We start from the raw sequence: 22,834 nt of genomic DNA on the forward strand, positions 1-22,834 counted from the left end.
CTGCTTTGTGGAGCACATGCAGTCTTGACTACAAACTAAGCAAAACGGCTTGTCACAAGGGCTTAGTAACCGGTGGTCTTGGGTGTAGGTCTGTATTTCCCCTTTTTACATCTGATTGTCTTGTGCGTGTCTCTCTCTTTCTCTAACACACCCGCAGGTGAGGTGGGCAATGCTGCCAAAATGATGCTGATTGTGAACATGGTCCAAGGAAGCTTCATGGCCACCATCGCAGAAGGACTGACTCTGGCTCAAGTGACGGGCCAGTCCCAGCAGACCCTTCTGGACATCCTCAATCAGGGACAGCTTGCCAGCATCTTCCTGGACCAGAAGTGCCAAAGTAAAGTTCTCTTGCCTTTTTTTCTTCGCTGATGCAGAGACCGAGTCAGTCTCTGAGTCAGTGTGGTGGGGAGGAAACTGCAGAGTAGTTTAGAGTGGTTTTAAGGGCTTTGCTGCCAGACCTCAGCAACTTGCCTTTTCCTCGGCAGAGTCAGGTGAATTTGCTGCGGCACCGGCAGGCGGGCGCACACTCTCGGGCACATGTGTGAAGGGGTGGGGGAGCGCTTACACTGGTGCTAGCACACACAAAGTAGCTGTGGGGAGGGGAATGCATGCAGGGGGGTGGCGGCTGGAGGTCTGTCCGTACTGCCCGGTCTGTCTCAGGTCGCAGACCCAGGGGTTGACAACCTCAGGTCTAGAGAGTCAGGGTCACTTCAGACATGCACTCTTGTGCTGGACGAGCCATTGGTTTCCCTCAAGATAATATAAAAGTGGCTTTGAAGGTTTGCATGTGGAGTCAGTAGTGGTTTAAATCTGTAAGGGAAGAGAAGGTCCAAACATAGCTGAAGTTTATTTTTTCCTCTCTCTTCTCCCCCCCCTCCCCAAGACATCCTGCAAGGAAACTTTAAACCAGACTTCTACCTGAAATATATCCAGAAGGATCTCAGATTAGCCATTGCACTAGGCGATTCTGTTAACCACCCAACTCCGATGGCAGCTGCAGCCAATGAGGCAAGTCCTGCGTGGGCTTATTTCTGCTTATGGGGTAGCTGGGAGTTCCACAAGGGTCCGATGAGCAGGGATTAATTAGAACGTGGCGTGAGTCTTATGACATGATATGGAAAGCAACTGACTTTTGGATAAGCTTCAAAGCAAGTGGCAAAATCCGAGTTAGTTTAGTTCTCCGGACCAAAAGCAACATAGGGTTGCTGGGACTGGGTGGGGACTTAGATAGGAACAGGCTGTAGTCAAAAGCTGTTGCAAGTCATAACCTGCACCCCATGGCATTGTTAACTGGTGGAATTCACTGCTACTAGATGTAGCAATCACTGGCAACCTGAATAGCTTTAAAAGAGGGGACTGGATAAAGACACGGAGGCTCAGGCTGTCGAAGGAGGTCTCTGCTCTTGGAAGGTCGGAATGGCCACGTGCTTCTTCCAGTATCAGAGGTAGGAAGCCTCTATGGATCAGTTGCTAGGGAATACAAGACAGAGGGTGCAGTTCCCCCCCCCCCCATCTTCTGCAAGCTCACACACACACACGGGCAACTGGTGGCCATGGTGAGGACTTGCTATTGGCCTGGACAGGGCTTTTGTGGAAGGAAAGGTTTATAGACATTGTTGTGAGTGTTCCTGTCCAGCAGCCGGTGAGTGACCTTTTTCTCGCTGTGTCTCTCCCTCAGGTCTACAAACGAGCGAAAGCGTTGGACCAATCTGACAATGACATGTCTGCTGTGTACAGGGCCTACATCCACTAGGCTGACCCCCCCCCTTCTTGTTAATCCTATGATTATTAATGATGATGATGAATACTGGGTTTTAACTCTGGACCAGTCCATCTCTGTCTGTCTGTCTTTCTCTTCCACCTTGCACCCCTTTCTCTTGGTTTCGTTTTGTTTTTTAATACAAAAACTCTTTTGAGATCTGCTACACGGGCAGTTGCTGCAGCCACGAGGGTGGTTGCTAAAGCAAGCCTTCTTGTTCTGGCAGCAGCAAGAGTAGAGAGGAGGAGGAGGGATGGATCACTGGCCTACTGACAACGGATCTGGACCATCCACCGAGAGTCCCAGAATGGAATTGGCGGCAGGCGACTCTTGCCAAAAATATCCACTGCTTGGCGTTCTAGTTCTCATTTGTATGAGTGTCCCGAAGTTTATCATTATTATTATTATTATTATTGTTATCGTTATGATTGTTTCTAACTGCTGTTTCACTTATTTGCTGTGGGTAATGTATATGTTGGCCTCCCTTGTGCGTGAAGGACAGTTGAAAGATGGACAATGTCCCGCTTAACCTGTGAACCTTGATTGGGATAAGAACCTGGCCTTTTTAAAAAAAAAATGGAGGAAAGCTAAAAATTATTGTGGATGATTGGAATATCCCCTCCCCCCCCAAGGACTCAGTGGAATTATTTCTTTTAAAAAACCAAACAAACGGGCTGTCTCTGTCTACGCCTTCTATGGAGATAGCTTTTTAGGGAACCCCAGCACAGGCGTGATGATGGATTCAGAGAGTCTGCATTCCCAGAAAAGCTAACCCATACTGGGCATTGCTGTAAGACCATTTGAGATATTTGAAGAGAGAACTCTTCATGTGTCCCTTGATTTTTAACTCAGGCAGTGTGCCCATTCACACCTGCTGTCTCATGGCTGTTACAGTTTGCTAAGGTTATTTGGGTTGTTTTGGGGCCGGCGGATAGCGGTAGGGCAAGACAAGCGTGGGCCTCTTGTGATTCCCGAAAATCTTGATTTCAGGTTCTCCTTTCCGTAAGGGTGGAGGACAGAGAAGGGGGCGTGTTTCACAGTAAACGCCTGACCGCTGATTTGCAAACTCTACTTTTGTGAGCAGTCAAATGTCAGCGCCACCAGACTATGAACTTAATATGTTGTAATCAGTTGATGGAGTGACAAACTCTCCCCCAAGAGCAGAGTGTCCAGGTTCCCCAGACTTTGGAAATACCTTGCCAGTTGAGTGGGAAATACTTTTTGGTGCCCCCACAGCCGGCCAGTCTTATGGCATCCCCCCCCCCAAATGTAGATAATCCCCATGAATCAACTGCCTGTCCGTGAGTGGGTGTGTGTGGGTGTGTCGTTTTTGAGTTCAAAAAGACAACATGACTTTCCTAACCAGACCATATGTGTCTCCTGTACCATTTTTAATTCTCTCTGGCAGCCCTTTTGACTTTCAAAATGGAATGTAAGGGTTGAGGGAAGGCGGCGCCACACGGACAGAAAGAACTGCGCCCTTTACGAGATGACAAGGCAATTTTTTTGAGTCTCCTATATTTTCTTTTTAAAAATCCCAATCAGTATTAGCTGTTGAAAAGAGTTCCGTGCTCATTCGAGAAAGCCTATGTGGGGTGGATGGGTGGCACCCCTTTGCTACACCCCTGTCATTTACAGGTGTAGCTGCCTCTCCAAATGTCGGAGTCCCAGTATATGTGGACTCTCCCTGTCAACTTCAGTTTTATAATAATCATATCACGTGGATGAGGCCTGCTGCTTCTGCCGGGCTCCGGGCTACGCTCCCAACGGATGACCTTGTTTCTAAAAACTAACGCATGGTTGCGAATATATGGATCTGTGCCCCCAGATGGGTTTTGATGCAATCGCTGGTGTTTCTGGAAGGGCGCTCTTCTTTAGAAACCCCAAGGGGTTTTGCTAAAGATCTTGAGAACCTATGCAGCCGATTAGAGAAAGATAAAGGGTTTCCTGACCTGTGTGAACTGTCCATAGAAGTTGTAAAATGTTTGGAAAGAAACAGTAGAACCCAGATCATTTTGTTTTTTTTTCTGCCTTCAACTCAAAACAGAACAAAACCACACACAAAACAGCCAGTCTGAAGGGGGAGAGTAAGAGAGACCTGGAACGTCTTCCACGCATAGCCTCTCCGGTGGGTTTTTTTTCGACAAGGTGTACGAAGATCTGCAAAATATTGCAGTCCTTCCTATAGGACTTTCCAGGGACTGGGACACCAAGGAAGACTTTGCGCTAAGATGAGGCAGTTCCTGAACTGCCTTGGATGCCATTTAAGGAGGAGTGTGTGGTGCCTTAAGAATTTTCTTAGGGCAAGAGCTTTCATGAATCAGAGGTGCACTTTTCTTAAAGAGTACCCAAGACTTAACTGTTCCACGCTGTGCAGTCCCTCAGATTCAGGAGCCTGTTGTCATTCAAAATCCTTATATGGTTCTTTTCAAATTCCAGTCGTTGGTGGTCGGGAAGGGGGAAGGATAGGGTTACAAGAGATGATGATGAAACTGGCTTAGTCATTGTTGTCTTAATATTGTTGACAATACTGTAAAGTTCCTTTTTAATGGGGATTTCTGTTTCAGCCATTGCTCTCTTTTTTTTTTTGGTTCCTTCTTTTTAAAGAGAAAATGTGACACTTGTGGAAAGCTTGTAAGAAAATAAGCAGTTTCCTTTTAATTCCCTCCCATTTGATGACTGATCTGTAGGTAATTAAGGTTGTGAATTTTTTTTTTAATTTTTATTTTTGCCTTGTTTTTAATTAACGTTTGTTATTCAGAATAGGATGTGTGGTGATGATTAAACGGAAAAAAAAAACAGAAGAAATGAATTTTTTTTCCTTGTGCAATTAACAAAACTACTGGCAAAAGGAAATAAAACCTTTCTTGGTAACACGATGTTACTCGTCCCTTTCTAAAATATCCCACGGCCATTTGTTTGGGCATTAAATGGGCAGTCCTTGTACATCCTTCCTCCTGTTCTCAGTATGATCCATACAGCGGTAGAAAGAGAAATCATACAGAGACCATCCCTGCTGAAACGGGAACCCCCTTTTTTAAAGGTGATGTTATCTTGGTCAACAGCTTGGAGGGGATGGGGGAGATATTTTAAGTAGCAGGGAAGTTAAGGTAAGTGACAGCATCAGGTATCATGCAAAATATATCTACTAATTAAAAAGAGAGAATACCCAGTGGGAAAAGCTGCTACAGTACCTGTTTACCCGAAAATAAGCCCTAGTAGGATTTTTAAGGATGCTCACAATATGAGCCCTGCCCCAAAAATAAGTCCCAGTGAAGTGAAACCCCGCTCTCCCCCCTTGTGCAGCAGCCAGATGATGATGACTGGACTGTAAAATAGAACATCCCCTGAAAATAAGCCCTAATGTATTTTTTTGGGGGGGAGCAAAAATTAATATAAGACCCTGACTTATTTTAGGGGGAACATGGTAGAATAGGGTTTGCAAAGGACAACGAACTCCCCTCCGATGCTGACCTAGTAGACGTGGATGGATGGGTGGGTTGATGCAGTTGGTATCACAACATCTGGAGGCGCTTCATCAGCTTCCCCCTTCTCTGTTATCGACTCTTACTGAATAATTTGGCTGTGAAAACACGCGGATGGTGGTGGAGTCATGGTAGACTTTTCATGTTTCTTTGGAGAAAGATGAGGCAAGTGCTTATAAAAAGAAAACACAGACTCCGGGGGGGGGGGGCATTTAATCTCGCACCCAGCAAGGAAGGAATTGCTGGAAAACTCCGCGGTTGAGGTTAGGGGTTTGTTTGTTTGTTTATTCAGTTTCTATCCTGCCCATTTAGACGTCTACAATAAAATAGCAGGAAAACAATCTAAACAACAACAATATCGTTCAGGATGGGAAGATTAAAACTCAAATGAAGAAAAAAAAAGACAGGAAAATAAAAACAGGGCAGTAAAGATCAGGTAGTTCCAAAGTATCCTTTGGAAACTTAAAGAGACGTGCATTTTAAGAAATATTTCATGAAGGCCCACGCCATTCCCAGTAACTTCCAATCCTTAAAACATTTTTTTTTAAACGTGCACAATTGTTTTCTCACTCAAGATAGCTCATCTTCGAAAGTTTTTAAACTACTGATGTCAAGGACCAGCCATTCTTTTCCCAGGGCTCCCCCCATCTAGCACTGTGGCATCAGGACTGCCGGTTCCTTAATGGTTCATTACAGCTGTTCATGCAACTTTTCTCCCACCCTCCAGCCATCATCCTCATCATCCTAACGAGCGCCTCGGATGCCAGTTCCTCTTTGCCCATCTCTGGAATGGCTTCCGTGCCGGATCCAGCTGCTCTTGCGTATTTGTTTTCGCAGCACGGAGGGCATCATGGATGGCAGCATTTCCAACCCAGATAAGAGGGTTCCCTCAATTCCGTTCTAAGGTGATTAGGATGATGATGATGATGATGATGATGAAAGGACATCAGAAGCAAGGCTTCCTAGGGAAAGCGACCTCGACAAAGCGTTGCGTTTTGGAAGGTTTGCCGCCGGTTGGACGCATGTATTATATGTGGGATGATGGGCACCCAGGGCATCATCATCCTTGGTCCCCCACCGCTCGCCAGTGGAAGGGGTGTGTGTGTGTGTGTGTGTGTTTTCCAGCCCATTGCAAGGCCCGCCGTCTTCCCCACGACCTCCAGAGGCCGGGCAGCCTCAACCCCCCCCCCCCCCGGACTGGCCGATCCTTTGCTCTGCCTTTTCTTTTAAAGGATTCCGCGCAGGCTGGAAAGCACCAGGGGTCGCATGAGCACCGGAGTAGCCGTTGCTTCCAGCGCGATGCCATCCCTGGCTCTTGAGTCTCTCGGGGGTGTCACGAGCCGCTGACCCAATCATGGGCGGGGGGGGGAAACAACATTCCTGACCAATCCGCTGCCCCCTGCGCCGGTTGCCGGGTAGGAATCTGGGGAAAGGGCGAGAAAGGCATCCAAGAGGTAAGGACAAGACCATCATTTACTCATGGCTTCCGGTACTGTTTGGAAAAGCCATCTTGACAACGCCCCCCACCCCCCAGGTCAGATGCCGCCGCGCGCCGCTCTCGGCCTTCCCAGCTCGAGGGTTGAGGCCGGCCTGTCTCTCCCTTGAGCGGAACCAGGGGAGAGGGAACAAACCTCTCCGTTCCTCAGGCCGGGAGCTGCCGAACGGATCCCGGTGGCGTCTCACCTTCTTCCCCCCCCACCCCCTCGCGCTTCTCCTTACCTCTAGGCTCCCCCCCCCAAGGCCCGGAGGGCGGAGCCACAGGGACCGCGAGGGCCTCGCGGCCAATGAGCGCTCTCGCCACTCAGGAGGCCGCCCAATGAGGGTCGGGCGCGGGGCGGGGCCCGCGCTTCCCAGCCCCCGAAAGTCCCGCCGCCGCATCCTTGAGGCGAAGAAGCGGCCGGAGAGGCGGCGGTGAGGAGGAGGACGATGGCGGCGCTGGCGAGCGGGGCCGAGCGGGCCGTCCTGGTAAGGGTGGCTGGCCGGCCGGGAGGGGGGAGGAGTCCGGGTTGCTATAGCGACGGAGGTGCTCCTCTCCCGTTTCTATTTCGACGGGGGGGAAGGACCCGGCGTGTGACGTCATGACCCCGTCTTTCTCCCGCTCTGCAGGGCAGTATTCCCTTTTCCCGCGGGCACCGGTATCCGCTGTTCACGTATCGGCGGTCTGACTTGTTTTTTAAAAAATGCTAGCTCTTGAAAGAGTAGGTTACCTGAACTGGGCTCTAGAGGGAGCCAGAGGCCGTGCCATGTCCTGCTTTCGCTGTTATCCGCGTTTTCCGGCATCCGCGGGGGGCTTGGCACCCATCCCTGGGGGCTGCGGGCACCTTCCTGCAGGGCTGTTGCTGTCCTTCATCACCTGGGGTGGGAGTGATTGTGCCTGAACCAGGAGTCTTGTGGCCCAGGTTGGCTTGGCACATTGGTGTTCAAGGACCGCAGCTCTCCCACCCCACGCTTCCAGGGGGCATGAAGTGTGGCCTCCCCCCAGGGGGGATGATCACATGGGGCAGAAGAGGCTGGGGGGGAAACTTAAGGGCCATTGCAAGTCGAATGGGGGAACCTGGGCCAGGATTCCCCCTTTCTCTGCCCCCCCCAGTCGCCCTTGGGGCTGGAGAAAAACCTGGATTCTCACCCACCCCTCGGCTGTCAGCTGCGCTCGACCCGTCGCCTCGGCTTCCTTCCAGCCTCAGCAAGGAGATCCTTGGGACAGAGTCGCGACCGGAATGCACGCCGCTGAAGATCATCATCCCACCCGGGCCTCCTCGCATCCAGGCTTCATCCTTTGGGGGGTCAAGGGAGACCCGGGAGGTCCCATTTTCCTGTTCCCAGCATTTTCCGGCGCTGCTTTCTTAAAACAGAGGCCTTTTCCGTGGCTGCAGAGCCCCCAGAAGACCCTCCGGCGTAACCGGCCCTGCCGGGACAGCTCAGTCGGTGGGCGCACCCCAAAGGCAGGAAGGGTCGGAAGCATCGTGCATGAGCTTTTAAATTGGAGTAAATGAACGCTCTCCTTTGCCCTCCCTTGTGCTGCTTCTTTCAACGGGCCAGCCGGAGGCTTTTGCTAAACGAGTGGCCCGTGATTCTGCCCGTCGTCCTCCGTGCCATCTCTTTAAAGATCGACTCCTTCAGCTTAGGAGGAGGCATCGGTTTAACTCTCCTCCGCAATTAGTTTTAATCCTTTATTAGTCAGACAGCCTCTTTCTTCGTTCTTCCATCTTAGAAACCTTTGGCTTTTAGGCCTTTCTCCATAAATCCTGGGCATATCCTAGCACAGGTCTGGATCAACTGCCGGATCCCTTGGTGACCTGCCGGAGGAATTTCAGACTCCTAATTATTTAACAACAGGAGCTAAAGATAAAATTCCCTACCTTAGTGCCTCTAATGAAGAAGATCAGGTAATCAGGACGGCTGTATAGATTTAAAAAACTGCCACTCCATTCCCTTCTGGGACTCAGTTGCTAGATTCAATATTTATTTATTTATTAATGTAATATATTTTTAACCTCACTTTTCTCCTTGAAAGGACCCATATGTCTTCTCCCTTCTGTCGCCGGTTGATGCATCACAGACTCTCGTAAATTAAAAAAAGTGGATTTGACAAGCCTTTCGCTGTTTCAAGCCTGCTGAAATGTCACTGATTCTGTGCAGCAAATGGCTGCCCTCGCTGTTATCTTCATTTCCCCCGTGATTTCCTAAGTGCCTTGCAATGCTGTTGCCGAAAAGACTGCTGTTGGACCCAGATGTACGTTTGCAGTAGTCCTGGGGTGGCTAAGCAGCTAATCCTGCTTCTCCGAGGCTTGTAACGACGGTTACGAGCGCTAGATGAGATGCTGCCGGCCCTCTTCAAACTGCCAGCTTCTGGGACCCCTAAACCTTGCAGATTTTTCCTCTGCCGCTTGTGCGATTACTAGTGAGAGGAGCTGGGTTGGAAGCATTTTTGATTGTGGATTTCGTCTGTAAGAGTCCAGGTTTCTAAGGTGGGGGGTCTCAATCATTCCTAAAGCATGTTGTGGGGGGGGGAGATTAGCTTATAAGCACTGGGTAAGCACATAGAAGAGCTTCATAAGTGCCCACCCATCATTGCAGGGAGCTGCTTAAAAGATCTCCCTTTTTCCCCCATATCTAACCTGCCCGGGGGGAGATTCCCCCAAGTCCTGGACATTTATGCCTCAGTAGAAGTTTTACGTGGTGGCACTACGGGTTAAACTGCAGAATCCTCTGTGCTGCAAGGTCAGAAGACCAGCCGTCGTAAGATCGAATCCATGCAACAGAGTGAGCTCCTATCGCTTGTCCCGGCTCCTGCCAACTTAGCCGTTCGAAAGCATGTAAAAATGCAAGTAGATAAATAGGGACCACCTCAGTGGGAAGGTCACGGCGTTCCGTGTCTAGTCGCGCTGGCCACGTGACCACGGAAACTGCCTTCGGACAAACGCTGGCTCTACGGCTTGGAGACGGGGATGAGCACCGCCCCCTAGAGTCGGACCCAACTGGACTAAATGTCAAGGGGAACCTTTACCTTAGAAGTTTTAGACTTCTTCTGATTCCGAGCAGCTCCTTGTTTTTGTCTTTACCGTTTTTCCAGCATCTTGAGCATAGATCCTTCGAATACGCCTCTTTTAATGAAACTCGGTCCCGCATTTCTTCCGGCTTCCTTTGGCACGGATGCCTCTGTGCAGACATCTGGTTCTTGCAACCACTGGACGCAACCGCTCTGTACGGAATTGGTCGGGCCTGCAGTGTCTTTGAGAGGATGGGATGGGGGGAGCCATGCTCTTGATCCCTCTTGCTTCCCTTTAACGAGCTTCTTGGTAACGAAGAGACTCGCCTCTGCTGGAGGATGCTGATTCCGGAGGCCTTCGGGCTGTTGACGTAGAGGTCTCACAAAGCTGTGATCGGAAACCTTTCGCAAGAAATCTGTGTGCACACCCTCGGCTGGGAGGCGTGTAACCGAAACACTCTTGGTTTCAGACCAGAGATGGGAAGGGTTGGGGGGGGGGAAACCTGGGAGAAATGGGGGGAAAGGTGTGTTTTATTTATTTATTTATTTATTTCCAAAGCCATTTTTCTTCTCCAACCCCCTCCCCGGAAGAAGAAAAAAAATGGAGTGTAGAATATGTTCTTTTACAATGATAAAGAATATGTCTGGGATACGGTGTTCAAACAATATGACATGAGAGCTTCATGAAAGGCTTCTGAGACTTTATGTATTTAAGTCCTCTCTACAGATATGTAAGTTTTCCAGAAATGTCCATTTTTTTCTGCGGGGGGACGACGACATGTTTCTTCTCCTGTCTTTTTCCTGGGGGGGGGGGAAATGGAAATTTCCAGAAATTTTACATATCTGTATTGGACAGATATTTGTGGAGAGTTTCGCTCAGCATTGCAGAGCGGCTGCTAGACTGGAATCGTTGGGCCCCAGTGACCAGTCGTCGGTCGCTTCTAATGAGAAAGAGCAGAAAATGCTGGGCGTTCAGATTCGGTCCTTGCCCTGTACGTTTGGTTGCCTCGTGTAGGAGTAGGGACAAGTTAGTTATTAAACTAGAGGTGGGCTTGGCAGGGATTATGGACCTCTGAGCAAACCGGTTTGTGTTCCTCAATAAAAAGGAAAAGAACATCCAAGGGAGCCTCAAGAACATCTCGTGGTGTCCGGTTGCCTTTCAGGGGTCTGATCACATCACGCTGTTTAGTCGAACGGCATAGCGCTGTTTTAGATTCACTCCCATGTAAACAGAAGAGGGTTTGGGTTTTTTTTGCTAGCACACCTTAGGTTTGACGTTCCTCTTCGAATCTGCTCTTCCTCAGATTTTTGGGGCTGACTCCACCGGTTTCTGCAACCAGAAATACCATCGCGGAAACTTCTTTTTTTACTGCAGAATTTAGGAAGATCTGTTTTGTCAGAGCGCGGAACAGGATTTCTGGAATAAAGGGGGACGAGAAGGGGTTACGCTGGGGAAGAATGAGGTTGGGCGCTGGATTTAAGTCACGCCTGATTGACTGCCGGAAGCTCTGGGAGTTAAGGATGGTATAGATCCCTTTTCCAAAGAATTGTGTCCCAGTTTAGCTCAGGAAATATAACCCGTGGATTGTACTGTGTCCTTTTCTTGCTTGCTTTGTGGTCAAACCAGTCTTTCTTCGCTGTGCGGAGATTTAAGAAGTGGAGACCTAGCTCTTGCACGGCAGAACTGCTTTATACCTGCTGCCTATAAACAAAGGGGACATTGTGTGTTCAGTGAAGGATTTGTGCGATCCGCTTCCATGCTGAGGGAAGAGAGGGTGTGTGTTGTCTATCCACTTTTCCCCGAGGACAAGAATGGAGGCTCTGTGGATCTAGGCATAAAAGCGTAGTGAAGAAATGTGCAATAAGGTTAGATAGATGCTCTGCCGGCGCGTGGTACGACCGTTAAAAAAAGGGTGTGTGATCTCCAGAAACCGAAATGACCCCAGAGAGTTTAACCAGAGTCACATTTGCTTTCTCGTTTTTGCGATCATGTGAGTTGAAGGAGCAGACGGAAGCGAAGCCTTGATAAGATCCCATTGTGCCAGAACCTTGGCCGCCCACCGTTGCTCTCAGCCGACTTTCGGACCCGTTTCAGAGTGCTGTTTTTAATTTAAAGCCCCAACCGCTTGGCTCCAGGTCATCTGAAGATGGGTCTCCTCTCCTGTAGACCTCTCAGTCGCTCAAAGTCCTCCAGATCTTTCTGTCGAAAGAGCCAAGGAAGATGGCTGGAGCCGGAAGGGTTAAAGACGGGATCCAAGATGGCAGAATTGGGAGATGCTCCCCGTAGCAAGCAAAGGGCCATCTGGGGGCACGGTGGGTGGGGGGCATGTAAGGTTAAGCCTAACCTAACTTCGATGGCCTTAGTCAGGATGATTGTTTCCCTGCTACCATTAGGGGGAACAGCAATCTTGAGATGTGTGTGTGTGTGTGTGTGAGAGAGAGAGAATTCATTCATATATACACGCATAAAGCTTGTGTGTAAGTATGTATATACTTACAATATATGAATATATCGCTTAATGTATATATTGTAATTTATACATATATTTTATGTAAGAGTTGTATACAGTACATTTATACATATATAAATATTTCCTTTGAATACAGGAAGAAGAGTTCAAGTGGCTTCTACGAGAGGAGGTCCATACTGTCCTTCGGCAATTGCAAGATATTCTGAAGGTAATTTGGGGGGGGGGGGTTGGAATCCTGTTTTCTTCCAGCGGGTTTTTTTTTGGGGGGGGGTTTACATCATCTTCCTGATACAGGGCTTCCTAGCAACGTTTGGGGCCTTGGAGTTTCCGGGCTCTGCTTTTGCCGGATAGTTTTAAGCTGATGCCGATCACGATCGAAGCCAGCGAGCGAAGCCATCCACCAAGGAGGATGGAGGTTTCCCTAGTCAAGAGCTAAGTGCCTGCCTGGCCAGGCGGGCTTCATAGCAGAGAACAGCAAGGCGCTAAAGGTCCTTTCGATCATGGAGCAGAGTTTTTCTTGCCATTTAATTGAGCTTTACCCAAAAGAGAAATGTGAACACTCAAGGGTGACTATCGACTAGCAAGCTTCATGAGCTGCTTGCTTGAAGCTTTTTCTGAAAATAATTCCTAGCAGAATTTGCAAGGGGTGCCAAGAAAGGACAGGAGCCATGTCGGGTCTCCGATTCAGAGGAGCTTTTAGAACCAGGGAAAGACGTATTCCAGCTCCCTGTACTTGAGGAGAGAACTGGACGCTTGAACGTGGACAGGACGGCCTGCCTTCTTGGCGAGGAGAAAGCCTTCGGAACATGTCTTCAAAGGGCAACCTCTTGGCAAACAGAGACTGTGATTAAGGAGATATGTGGATAATTAGTAACCTGTCCTGGCAACTGAGGCTACAGCGGAACCCCAAAATTAGATGATAGAGGATTTAGAGAGGTATAAAGAGGACCGTGACCGGGATGGTATTCCAGGGGTCCAGAATGACAGACATCCAGGTCCAAACTGTGGAGGGCTACACCCCACTCCTTGATCACCCCCAATTTTTCTTACATTTTTTTAAAATTAAGAAGTCCCCTCCAGTATCCAGCTTTTTTTTTAAAGGGAGGGGGTTAGAGGACCCCAGCGCACCCTCCAAACAAGATAAAATCAACTCCTAGAGAGCCAGGGGGAGCAAAAGGGTGGGTGTTCCTCGGTGACCCAAGGAAAAGAAGTTATTTAGGAACCGTGAAGGCTTCTGCTTCTCAGTGTTTCTCCTTTTCTTCCTTGCCCAGGAAGCATCTCATCGGTTTACGTTGCCCGTTGGCGGCGCCGAGGGATCCATCAAGCAGGAGAACTTTATTCTGGGTAGTTCGAAGTACGTATTCGGACCTTGGGAGGAGGACCAAGGGAACGGCTTTGGAACCGGTTGCTAAAGGCGTGAGGTGAAGCCACTGGAGCTAGCTGGGGCTCTTGCCGGACTTGGCCGAGCAGCCTCAGGCCAGACGGTGAGGGAGGGAGAAGGTGACCTGGGGGATCCTGACCCAGCTGGCCTTCCTTTCCTCACCGAAGTCTCCTGCATCAGCAGAAATGGGCTCTCATATTTCATTCCTGGGAAGCCTTCTGTTGGTGGACTATAGCCTTTGAGTTGGCGTTATTAATTTGCTTCGGAAACTTCTGTTTGAAAACACCCATGTTCCTTTGTTGCCCCCTTGGTGTAAGGGGGGGTGTCTGCCATCATGTATTGTACTCCACCCTCCATATCTTAACTTCTTTCAAATCCCTTCACCTTTCAGCTGTAACTTTTTCCGGGTTTATTTTCTTGATTTCTTATTCCCAGTTATAGCTAAACTGTGGGATAGCCGGAGTGGCTTCTGTTCGCATTCATACGTTTCTCCTTTGGTCTGTTCTTCCCATCCTGTGTTGTTTTCCACTCACTTTTGGTTTTAGATGGCCTACCCCTTATGCATATGGCATTTTGGCCTGTCTTATCAATCATCAAGGTGATCAAATAACTAGAACCCATAAGAAAGAAAATACAGAAGGATTCCCCATATTTATGGGGGATTGGTTCCAAACCCCCGCAGATGTTGAAAACCATAATAACAAACACTATACATAACGTGATTTTAAAAAAATCCGCAAAAAAATTATTTTCACCATGTATTACCAGAACTAGCCATTAGAGGGAGCCAGAGACCATGCTGTTCTTCACCAACAAGACTACGTAGCATGGTCTCTGGCTCTCTCTAGTGGCCAGTTCTGGTAAATATATAATGAAAATATGCATTTCTAGTTTTAAGGGCTTCTTGCAAAAACATGTGGCACCCCTTTTATCAAGGTGCTGCTTTTTTTTCTCCCCCCACATGCTCCTTTTTAAAAGGCTGCCTTCTTCAAGAGAAGGCATCCGCTCTTAACAGCCCCAGTACATCAGCCTCCCTACAGATCTGGATCGGAAGCACCCTGAAGTACAGTACGTCTGAATCATTGCAGTGTTAAAAATCAGCATCTTGCTGTGTGACTTTCTCTACTCTGTTGCAATCGGCAAAATACGTTGTAAAAACAACTCAAAGAAGCTGGCGTCCCTTTTCGCTGTGCAAAGGGTAACACGCCCATGCCAATAATAAGGTGCAAAATTCATTGCCTATCCAAACCTCTCCCGTAGCAAAATTGCCCAGAAATTGCATGGAGCAGGTACACGAACCCCCTCCTCCAATTAACTGTAGAATTCTCCTAATCTTTGTCTGAACCACAAAATGAGTTAAGAGGAGGAGAATGGAGGAAGGTTCTGCACTCATTGACCTGTTTTGTGTGTGACAGAGGGCAGCCTGTCCGCCATAATCAGGTCCTTCACGACACCCCGTTTTATCTTCCTGGTCCTGTTATGCACACAAAGCTGCCGTCTGTCTAAATAACAAACAGAGCTTCAGTTGGCTGAATCAGGTTTGCCCGGATTATCCGAGGTTATTGCTTGCAACGGTTATCAGTCACGAGGCAACAAATTAGTCCTTGGGAGCTTGTGACGGAGGGCGGGTTGTCCTAAAATCAGAATACTGGGACCACCAGTTCTCTCTGCCGTTTTTGTTGTTGTGGGCTGTCAAGTTACTCCCGACTTAACGGCAGCCCTACAAACGAGCGATCTCCCAAATGCCTTGTCCTCAACCGCCCACCTCCGTTTTTGCTGACTCAAGCTTGTGGCTTCCGGGGATCAATCCCTCTCACATTGGCTCCTCCTCTTTTCCTGCTGCCCTCTGCCTTTGCCAGCATTAACTGCACTGCCTTTTATTTCAGTGTTGACCAGGTCAAAGGAATCCTGACCCTTCAGGCTGATGCCCTCTGCCAGGCAGTAAGTATTGGCTGCTTTCCCTTAAAATTAACGAAGACTCAGAACAAAGCCAAATTAAGTTTGCATAGGTTTCACAAGGTGCACTACCGATTCCAAGCATTTAAAACAGGTTTCAAACATTTTAAGACACTTAAAATGAGTGAAAACGGACATCGGAAAAGCCATTGAAAAGCATTGAAGCCGACTCAATGCTTTTCAATGGCTTTCCGATGGGGGAAACATTGTTTCACTTAGCGATGTTTCCTATGGGGATTTTCGCTTAAGGATGGTAATCCGTTCCCATTGGAACGGATTAACCGGTTTTCAATGCATTCCTATGGGAAATGGTGTTTCGCTTAACGATGTTTTCCCATAGCGATGTTTTTTTGGAACCAATTAACATTTTAAGCGATGCACCACTGTATTATTATTTTAGCTTGTTAACAGCTCGGAACAGTGCTTTGCGCTCATGAGGTGATACATGAATGAAATAAAAATTAAATTAATTCAAAAGTACTGAGCTGTAGGACCAGAGCAGAAATCATCTTCCACAGATCCTGTCTGTGTCCAGAGTTCTCAGGTTGTCGTGGCTGCTGATTTGTAGCTTCTCAGCTCAGGATCCGGCCGGATCGTTCACCTCACCCCGCGCTGCCTTGTTTGCTAACTGCTCGGCCGTACGAAGCTTTTCACCGAACCATTGCTTGCAGGAAAAAAGTTTCCTGGGGGTTCTGCTCTCTTGAGCATTCTGTTTGTTTTGTGGTGGCTGCTGAAGCATGCTGGGTTTGGCATCGAGACTGCCCTAATCTGGCAACTGACCAGCCACTTGGCAGCTTCCTTTGGAGTAAGGAACCCTTAACAACAGGGTGCGCCGAGAGCCGGATCCTGGGCTTTAGGACTTCATTGTGGCAGAATATCCTGCTTTTGCATAGCTATCAAATACAGGGATAAATGCAAAAGTTCTGCACTGGGGGGGGGGGAGAAAAAACATGTACAGTGGTGCCTCGCTTAACGACAATAATCCATTCCAGGAAAATCCCTGTTAAGCGAAAACATCATAAAACGAAATTTAAAACCCCATTAAACGCATTGAAACCCATTCAGTGCGTTCCAATGGGGTAAAAACTCACAGTCCAGTGAAGATCCTGCATACAGCGGCCATTTTCGCTGCCTGTATAGCGAGGAATCCGTCCCTAAGCAGAGCAGGGAGCCATTTTAAGCACTCGGTGGCCATTTTGAAACCGACGATCAGCTGTTAAAAAAATATCGTTTTGCGAAGAATCGGTTCCCAAAGCAGGGAACCGATCATTGCAAAGCGAAAAAACCCTATTTAGACCATCGTTTTGCGATCGCAATTGCGATCGCAAAAAGATAGTCTTATAGCAATTCCGTTGTAATGCGGGGCAATCGTTAAGCGAGGCACCACCATACAGTTACAAGATGGGGGGATACCTGGTTCAGTAATGCTAAGCGTGAGAAGGACCTTGGAATTGGTGTGGATCAGAAGCTGAATATAGGAGGCCTTAACAGAAGTCTAGTCTCCAAATCCCAGGAGGTACGAAGTCCCTCTCTGTTCAGAGCTGGAAATACCAGGGGAAAAAACTTATTAACTGTTAGAGCAGTACAAGAATAGAACCCATGACCTCAGGAGGTGCTCCAGTGCTGGAGGCCTTCAAGAGAAAATGGGACCCCCCCCCGCCCGACTTGGATTCCTGCCCTGCGCCCGGGGGTTGGCCTCAGAGGCCCCTTCCCACGCCTTGATTCTCGGATCCTCTTTCTATTTCCCCTCCTCTGGGGTTCTCGTCTCCAGCCTTTGCTCCTTTCTCTCTCTCTCTCACGGACCTGCATTATACGAACGAAACCTACAGTACAGAATTCCCAAGCCTCTGCATTTGATCTGATTGATCCGGAGGTCAGGGAGCAGGACGGGACTCTCCTGAATTTCCATCACCAAGGAACCGCTGTGAACTGACGGGCATGCTTTCTCTTTGTCAGGATATTAACTTGAAAATGCCCAGGAATAACCAGCTTCTGCATTTCGCGTTCCGGGACGATAAGCAGTGGAAACTCCAGCAGGTAGGGAGGGAGTCAGCATCCGGTCTTGTGGCATTCTTTGTAATGAACTGCCCTTTTTGAGCAAAGGTGGGCCAGCATCTCCTCCCGGGGTCGATGGAGTGCAGCTCCCAGGATCCTGCATTCTTGACTTGGGCTCTCTGGATCTGTGAGTTTTGCAGTCCTGCTGTCTGTCTTGGCTTTACAGGAAAAACAGAAGGAAGTTCCTTTGGGGGAGTGATAAACCCGCATAGGAGATGCTGATAATAATAATTTTTTTTATTTGCGAAGGCTTTTGCAGCTGGGATCTAATGGTTGTTGTGGGTTTTTTGAGCCAGCCCCAAAAAATGTATATTAGAGCAACTGCTATTTATTTCACTAGCAAATACTAACATAATGTTGTCTCTGGCTCTAGTGTCCAGTTCTGGTAACCTTGCCTTTAGAAATATATATTTCTAGGATTTTTCTTTTAATAGTTTCGATATTTTCCAACCATGGAGAAGTGAATCAGCGGAGATTGATCCCGCAGATAACGGGGTCCTATTGTCCTCTCTGGTTTGTGGCTCGGACTTCCATACTGATCTCTTGCCTGTCCTCCTCTTCCAGATTCAGGATGCAAGGAATCATGTCAACCAAGCGATCTACTTGCTGACCAACCGGAGCGCCAATTACCAGTTCAAGACGGGATGTGAGGTCCTCAAGGTGAGCCCGTAGGTCTCGCCTCCCAAATTGGAGGTCTTCCAGTTTCCTTAAGAATAACCCTTACCCCCAAATTGAGCAAGCATTTTGTCTTCTCCCATCGTCGGCTGGCCTGGATTTTTGGATTTTTAGTGCCTCTGTTTTAAAGATTGTGTGGGTGTTTAGCCGTCTTCGTCATTATCTTAGAGATGCAAGAGTTGGAAGGGGCCCCATGGGATCATCCAGTCCAGCCCTTGTCCAGGAGGCTCCGTGGGGGAATCGAACTCCCAACCCCTTGAGAGGCTGGCGTCGCCCAAGCCTCTGGACACCCGAACGGTCCCTGAGCCGCCTTCCTGCTGCCTCGGTTCCCAACCTCCCAACCCTTGATGTCCTTGGACTGCAACTCCCAGAAATCCTGGCTCGCACTGCTAGCGGTTGAGGCTTCTGGGTGCTGTAGTCCGAGATCTTCGGCCGCCCACGGTTGGGAACCATCGCCCTCGCGTCCTCTGGCTAGACAGAAAGGTGGCTGCAGTGCAGAAATCCAGGATGAAAGCCGTGTATTTATTTATTTATTGAAAAGACTTGTCTCCGGACAAAACCCTGAATCAAAAGGGGCCCGTGTGTCTTTTGTTCTCCCCGTGGCAGCTGATGGACGCCGTGATGTTGCAGTTGAGCCGGGCTCGGAATCGCCTCACCACTCCAGCGACGTTGACTCTGCCGGAAATCGCCTCCAGCGGCCTCACGGTAACGGACGCCAGCCTCCCCCCCTGCCCACCCTTAATGACATGACCCTCGCCCTCCAGCTGCCCTGGAGCCCTCTCACACTCTCGGCCGAAGAACAGCCGACTTCTGCTCCTCTTTGAAAATGCTTGTGTTAATCCTACCAGACCGTAGGACCCGGGGATGTCGGCAAGTCTCCCCATCCCTGGCGGGACGTGGTACCAAAGATTCGAACCCGGGACTCGGTCCCAAAGTCTTGCCCACCTCCCCGGTTGCCACCGTGCCCTGCCCTATCAGATACACTTCTTGGACTGACGGGGGAAACGGTCCTCCCCTCGGCCTTTCCCTCCCTGCCCCGGTTCCCTGCTTCGCCCGCTTCCTCCATTCTCCATGCGGAGTGGGTCCTGCTTCCTTTCCCGTCCGCCTGACGTGTTTTCAGCTTCAGTTTCCTCCGCCCGCCCCAGCCCCTGAGCTCAAAGTAACCTTGGGCCCGTCGTCCCTTCTTTCAGCTTGGCCAACCTCGAAAGGGTTGCGGGGAGGATAAAGTGGGAAAGAGACCGTGCGTTGCTACCTTCGGCTCATTAGAAAGAGGCGGGATGTATATGGAATGTACATCTAACTTGTTCTATTTGTACTGTGTCCACGGTTTAAAATTGAGTATCGATCTTGTATCGCCCATCTATCTATGCCCTTTGAAACCCCATTTGCAAATTGACGTAGGTAATAATTAGTGATGTCCCGGGGCTTCTCTCCCTCCCTCCCTCGTTCTCTCTCTGCAGAAGATGTTCACGCCTGCTTTGCCTCCAGATATCCTGGTGAACTTTTACATCAACCTGAATAAGCTGTGCTTGACGGTCTACCAGTTGCATGCGCTGCAGCCCAGTTCCACTAAGGTATTGGAAAGTTTCCTGTTTAGGAGTGTATTCTAAAAGGCAAACGTCTTTTGTGTGTGTGTGTGTGTGTGTGTGTGTGTGTGTGTGTGTGAGAGAGAGAGAGAGAGAGAGAGAGAGAGAGAGAGAGAGAGAGAAGCGTTCGTTCCAGCTTCAGGCAAAAGAGCTTATATTGACATACATCCCTACACCATGATAGTATTTTCTAAGTTCTCCCCCTTTCTTTTTCTCTTTCCATTTGCTATTAAAATTGCAATAACTTTTCCAAAAGGCTCCCCATGAAGGCTTTGCAGCTGAGAGCGGTAGGTGAGGAGGGCTAAGGACGATGGGAGTTGTAATCTGGCGCATCTAGAAGGTGCCACATCCTGGAGAGCTTCCCCCTAGCAAGGAGGGTTGAGAAAGAGCGTGTCACACAAACTCTGCTGAGCTGGGTCGGTTTCTGCAACCTGCATTTTGAGAGACGCAGGGGATCTCAAACGAGGCACCCGCTCCTTGAGAATCTGCCCCCATTTTAACCAAAGTAAGGAAAGCGGTCCCGTCTTTGCACTGACCTGTGAGGAGCAACTGCGGACAAAAAAGCTCACAGAGAACCATTAAAATTGCCCAGAATATCATCAGGCTCCAGCTACCAACCCTGGATGACATCTTCACATCCTGCTGTCTGAGGAAGTCACACAGCATCCTGAGAGACTCTTCCCATCCTGCTTATAACTTTTTTGAACGGTTACCATCTGGCAGAAGATACAGAACAATTAAGACTCGGACCTTTATCCTTCTGGTATCCCTATTAACAGTACAGTAGGATACCTATATCTGTGAGGGATTGGGTCCAACGACACACACACACCGTGGATGCTGAATAATGCAGGTTATAGCAAACGCTAGCATGGTCTCTGGCTCACTCTAGTGGCCAGTTTTGTTAATGACGTCGTGGAAATATATTTCTCTAGCAAACACTATATATATGGTCTGGTCCCTGGCTCCCTCTGGTGGCCAGTTCTGGTAATTTCACCTTTAGAGATATATATTTCTAAGATTTTTCTTTTAATATTTTCAGACTGTGGATCAGTGGATACTGATTCTGTGGATAAGAGGGTCCTACTGTACATTTGTGTTTGTGGAAATTGAAATACTTGTGGAAACAAAATCGTGAAAACTGTTTTCTTATTTGAAATCTCACCAGGCCGTCTTTTCCTTCCTTCCTTTCTCCCTTCCTTCCAGAATTTCAGACCTGCTGGCGGGTCCATCCTCCACAACCCAGGGGCCATGTTGTAAGTATCGTGCTTACGTTTTGGGGGGTGGCCCGTCCTCGTGGCAACGTCCTGTCCGCCCAGCCACCCCTCCTCGTTTCTCTCTGCAGTGAGTACAACAACCAGAGATATGAAGTCAGTCATGTGCACAAGGTGGAGTGCGTGGTGCCCTGGCTGAACGACGCCCTCGTTTTCTTCACGGTGTCCCTGCAGTTATGCCAGCAGCTAAAGGACAAGGTGAGGGTGGGAGGAAAAGAGGAGGTCGTAGGGGAGGTGGCGGGTGATCACTGTATTGCGCATCAATATATCTCCATCATCCGGAGGCCTGCTTATTGGGGGGGGTTGTCGGTTGCTGGGAGAGTAGACCCCCGTATCCATGGGGGTTTCAGTTCCAAACCCCACTCCCTGTGGATGCTGAAAAACATTTTGATAGCAAAGACTCTACCTAGCATGATCTCCCGTGGATCCAGGAGTCCGACTGTAGATGTGTTTAGAGTTCACGCTATCCTATTTAATTGTTGTTTTAAAATCTGTGTATAATATATTGTGAGGTACTGGGGTCTCCCTTGGTAGGGCACGGCTTCACAGATCATGTACCACTTAAGGGAGGCACTTCCACCAAGAAGATGAAGCGAAGAAAACAACTCCAAACAAATAAATTCTCCTTGTCCGCAGCCGCAACCCTGATTCCGAACGCTTTCCCTGTGATTGTTTTCCAGATTGCGGTGTTTTCCGGCTACTGGAACTACAAGCTCTACTGATCCTGCCTCCCGACGGGTCCACCTGCCGTTTCAGTCCCTCTCTTCCCGAGACGAGATCGTTGCATAAGCTGTGTCTGTGAGATGTTCCTGCCCTCGTGCGGGTGGGCGGCTGCCGGGCAGGGCGTCCCTCCCAGAGCAAACAGCTTTGGCTGCCGAATGTCACTCTGTATTTAGCACTTTAGAAATACTCCCATGTCATGTCCATCACTTCTGGCGCATAGGCTCGCCCTCTGAACCATCGACAGATCCCACCCTGCCGGAGGGAACAGATATGATTATGGGGGAAACAGGGACCATACCGCGAGACCTCCTTACCCCCCCCCAATGCCTCTGCTCGGCAGGAGTGTCTTCGTAGTTACCATTCCTACTGTACAGATTCCTTACCCTATTCTGGATTTGGGATCACAGCCATCTCCTCCTCTTGAGTTTTTGCACAGATGTGACAATTCATCTCCACCCCAAACCTCCAGGGCCATAGGGAACAATTCTCTTTCGGTGTGTGTATGTGTGTTAAAATCTCCTTTTAAGAAGCGGACGCGCCCATCTTGACTAGGTCTTCCACGAGACGTTTTCTGACGCGCCCTGCCACCAAATAATGTAAGTTATAAATCGGGTCCTGGTGGTCGAGGCGTCCGGTTGCTGCTAAACTTGTGATAAATTATTTCTCACCCTTCTCTGTTGTCGTGAAATTAAAAGTCCCCTCAATATTGTGATGGGCTTTCTGTATCTTTCTGCAGGGTTTTTTTTTTGGGGGGGTGCATGATCCCCTTGACAGCTGGGTGTGAGAGAGGCGAGAAGCAGATTGGACACCCGAGTTGCACCAAAGAGGCCTTAAAACAGGGCAACTAGGTAGATCTACTCGGATCCGGATAAAAACTCCGTACCAAGATGATTCTGAAGCCTACGCTGCACGAATAATCACATCTATTTGTGCCTCCTATGTTGTGTTCCTCCCGTCAGCGTACGAAAAGCACATTCTTT

At 48.9% G+C, this 22,834-nt stretch overlaps 2 protein-coding genes across 14 annotated transcripts in view; both read left to right on the plus strand.

Annotated features, from left to right (window-relative positions):
- GLYR1 (glyoxylate reductase 1 homolog) overlaps window positions 1-4,636 on the plus strand; it is a 35,322-nt gene extending 30,686 nt beyond the window's left edge. For all 13 annotated transcript variants that reach the window (XM_072982373.2, XM_072982374.2, XM_072982376.2 and 10 more), the window contains 3 exons: window positions 158-337; window positions 884-1,008; window positions 1,679-4,636. In XM_072982373.2, coding sequence (XP_072838474.2) covers window positions 158-337; window positions 884-1,008; window positions 1,679-1,753 — 380 coding nt within the window. In that variant the 3' untranslated portion in view covers window positions 1,754-4,636. The remainder of the gene's footprint in view (window positions 1-157; window positions 338-883; window positions 1,009-1,678) is intronic.
- Window positions 4,637-7,059: 2,423 nt separating this feature from the next.
- ROGDI (rogdi atypical leucine zipper) lies at window positions 7,060-22,563 on the plus strand. The gene is made up of 11 exons (XM_072982383.2): window positions 7,060-7,209; window positions 12,341-12,412; window positions 13,476-13,558; window positions 15,472-15,526; window positions 17,498-17,578; window positions 18,161-18,256; window positions 18,878-18,976; window positions 19,732-19,845; window positions 21,064-21,113; window positions 21,203-21,329; window positions 21,812-22,563. The coding sequence occupies exons 1-11, from the start codon at window positions 7,171-7,173 to the stop codon at window positions 21,851-21,853; spliced, it is 858 nt and encodes a 285-aa protein (XP_072838484.1). The 5' UTR covers window positions 7,060-7,170; the 3' UTR covers window positions 21,854-22,563.
- Window positions 22,564-22,834: the final 271 nt, after the last annotated feature.

Source organism: Pogona vitticeps, chromosome 13, assembly GCF_051106095.1.
Source record: "Pogona vitticeps strain Pit_001003342236 chromosome 13, PviZW2.1, whole genome shotgun sequence".
In the NCBI taxonomy this organism is placed as follows: Eukaryota; Metazoa; Chordata; class Lepidosauria; order Squamata; family Agamidae; genus Pogona; species Pogona vitticeps.

Excerpts from the sequence above, each read along its gene's own strand:
- ROGDI (XM_072982383.2), top strand. The coding sequence starts at position 7,171 with ATGGCGGCGCTGGCGAGCGGGGCCGAGCGGGCCGTCCTG. Across the intron at positions 17,579-18,160 it reads AGCAGTGGAAACTCCAGCAG|ATTCAGGATGCAAGGAATCA; the intron begins GTAGGGAGGGAG and ends CTCCTCTTCCAG. Across the intron at positions 21,330-21,811 it reads GCCAGCAGCTAAAGGACAAG|ATTGCGGTGTTTTCCGGCTA; the intron begins GTGAGGGTGGGA and ends ATTGTTTTCCAG.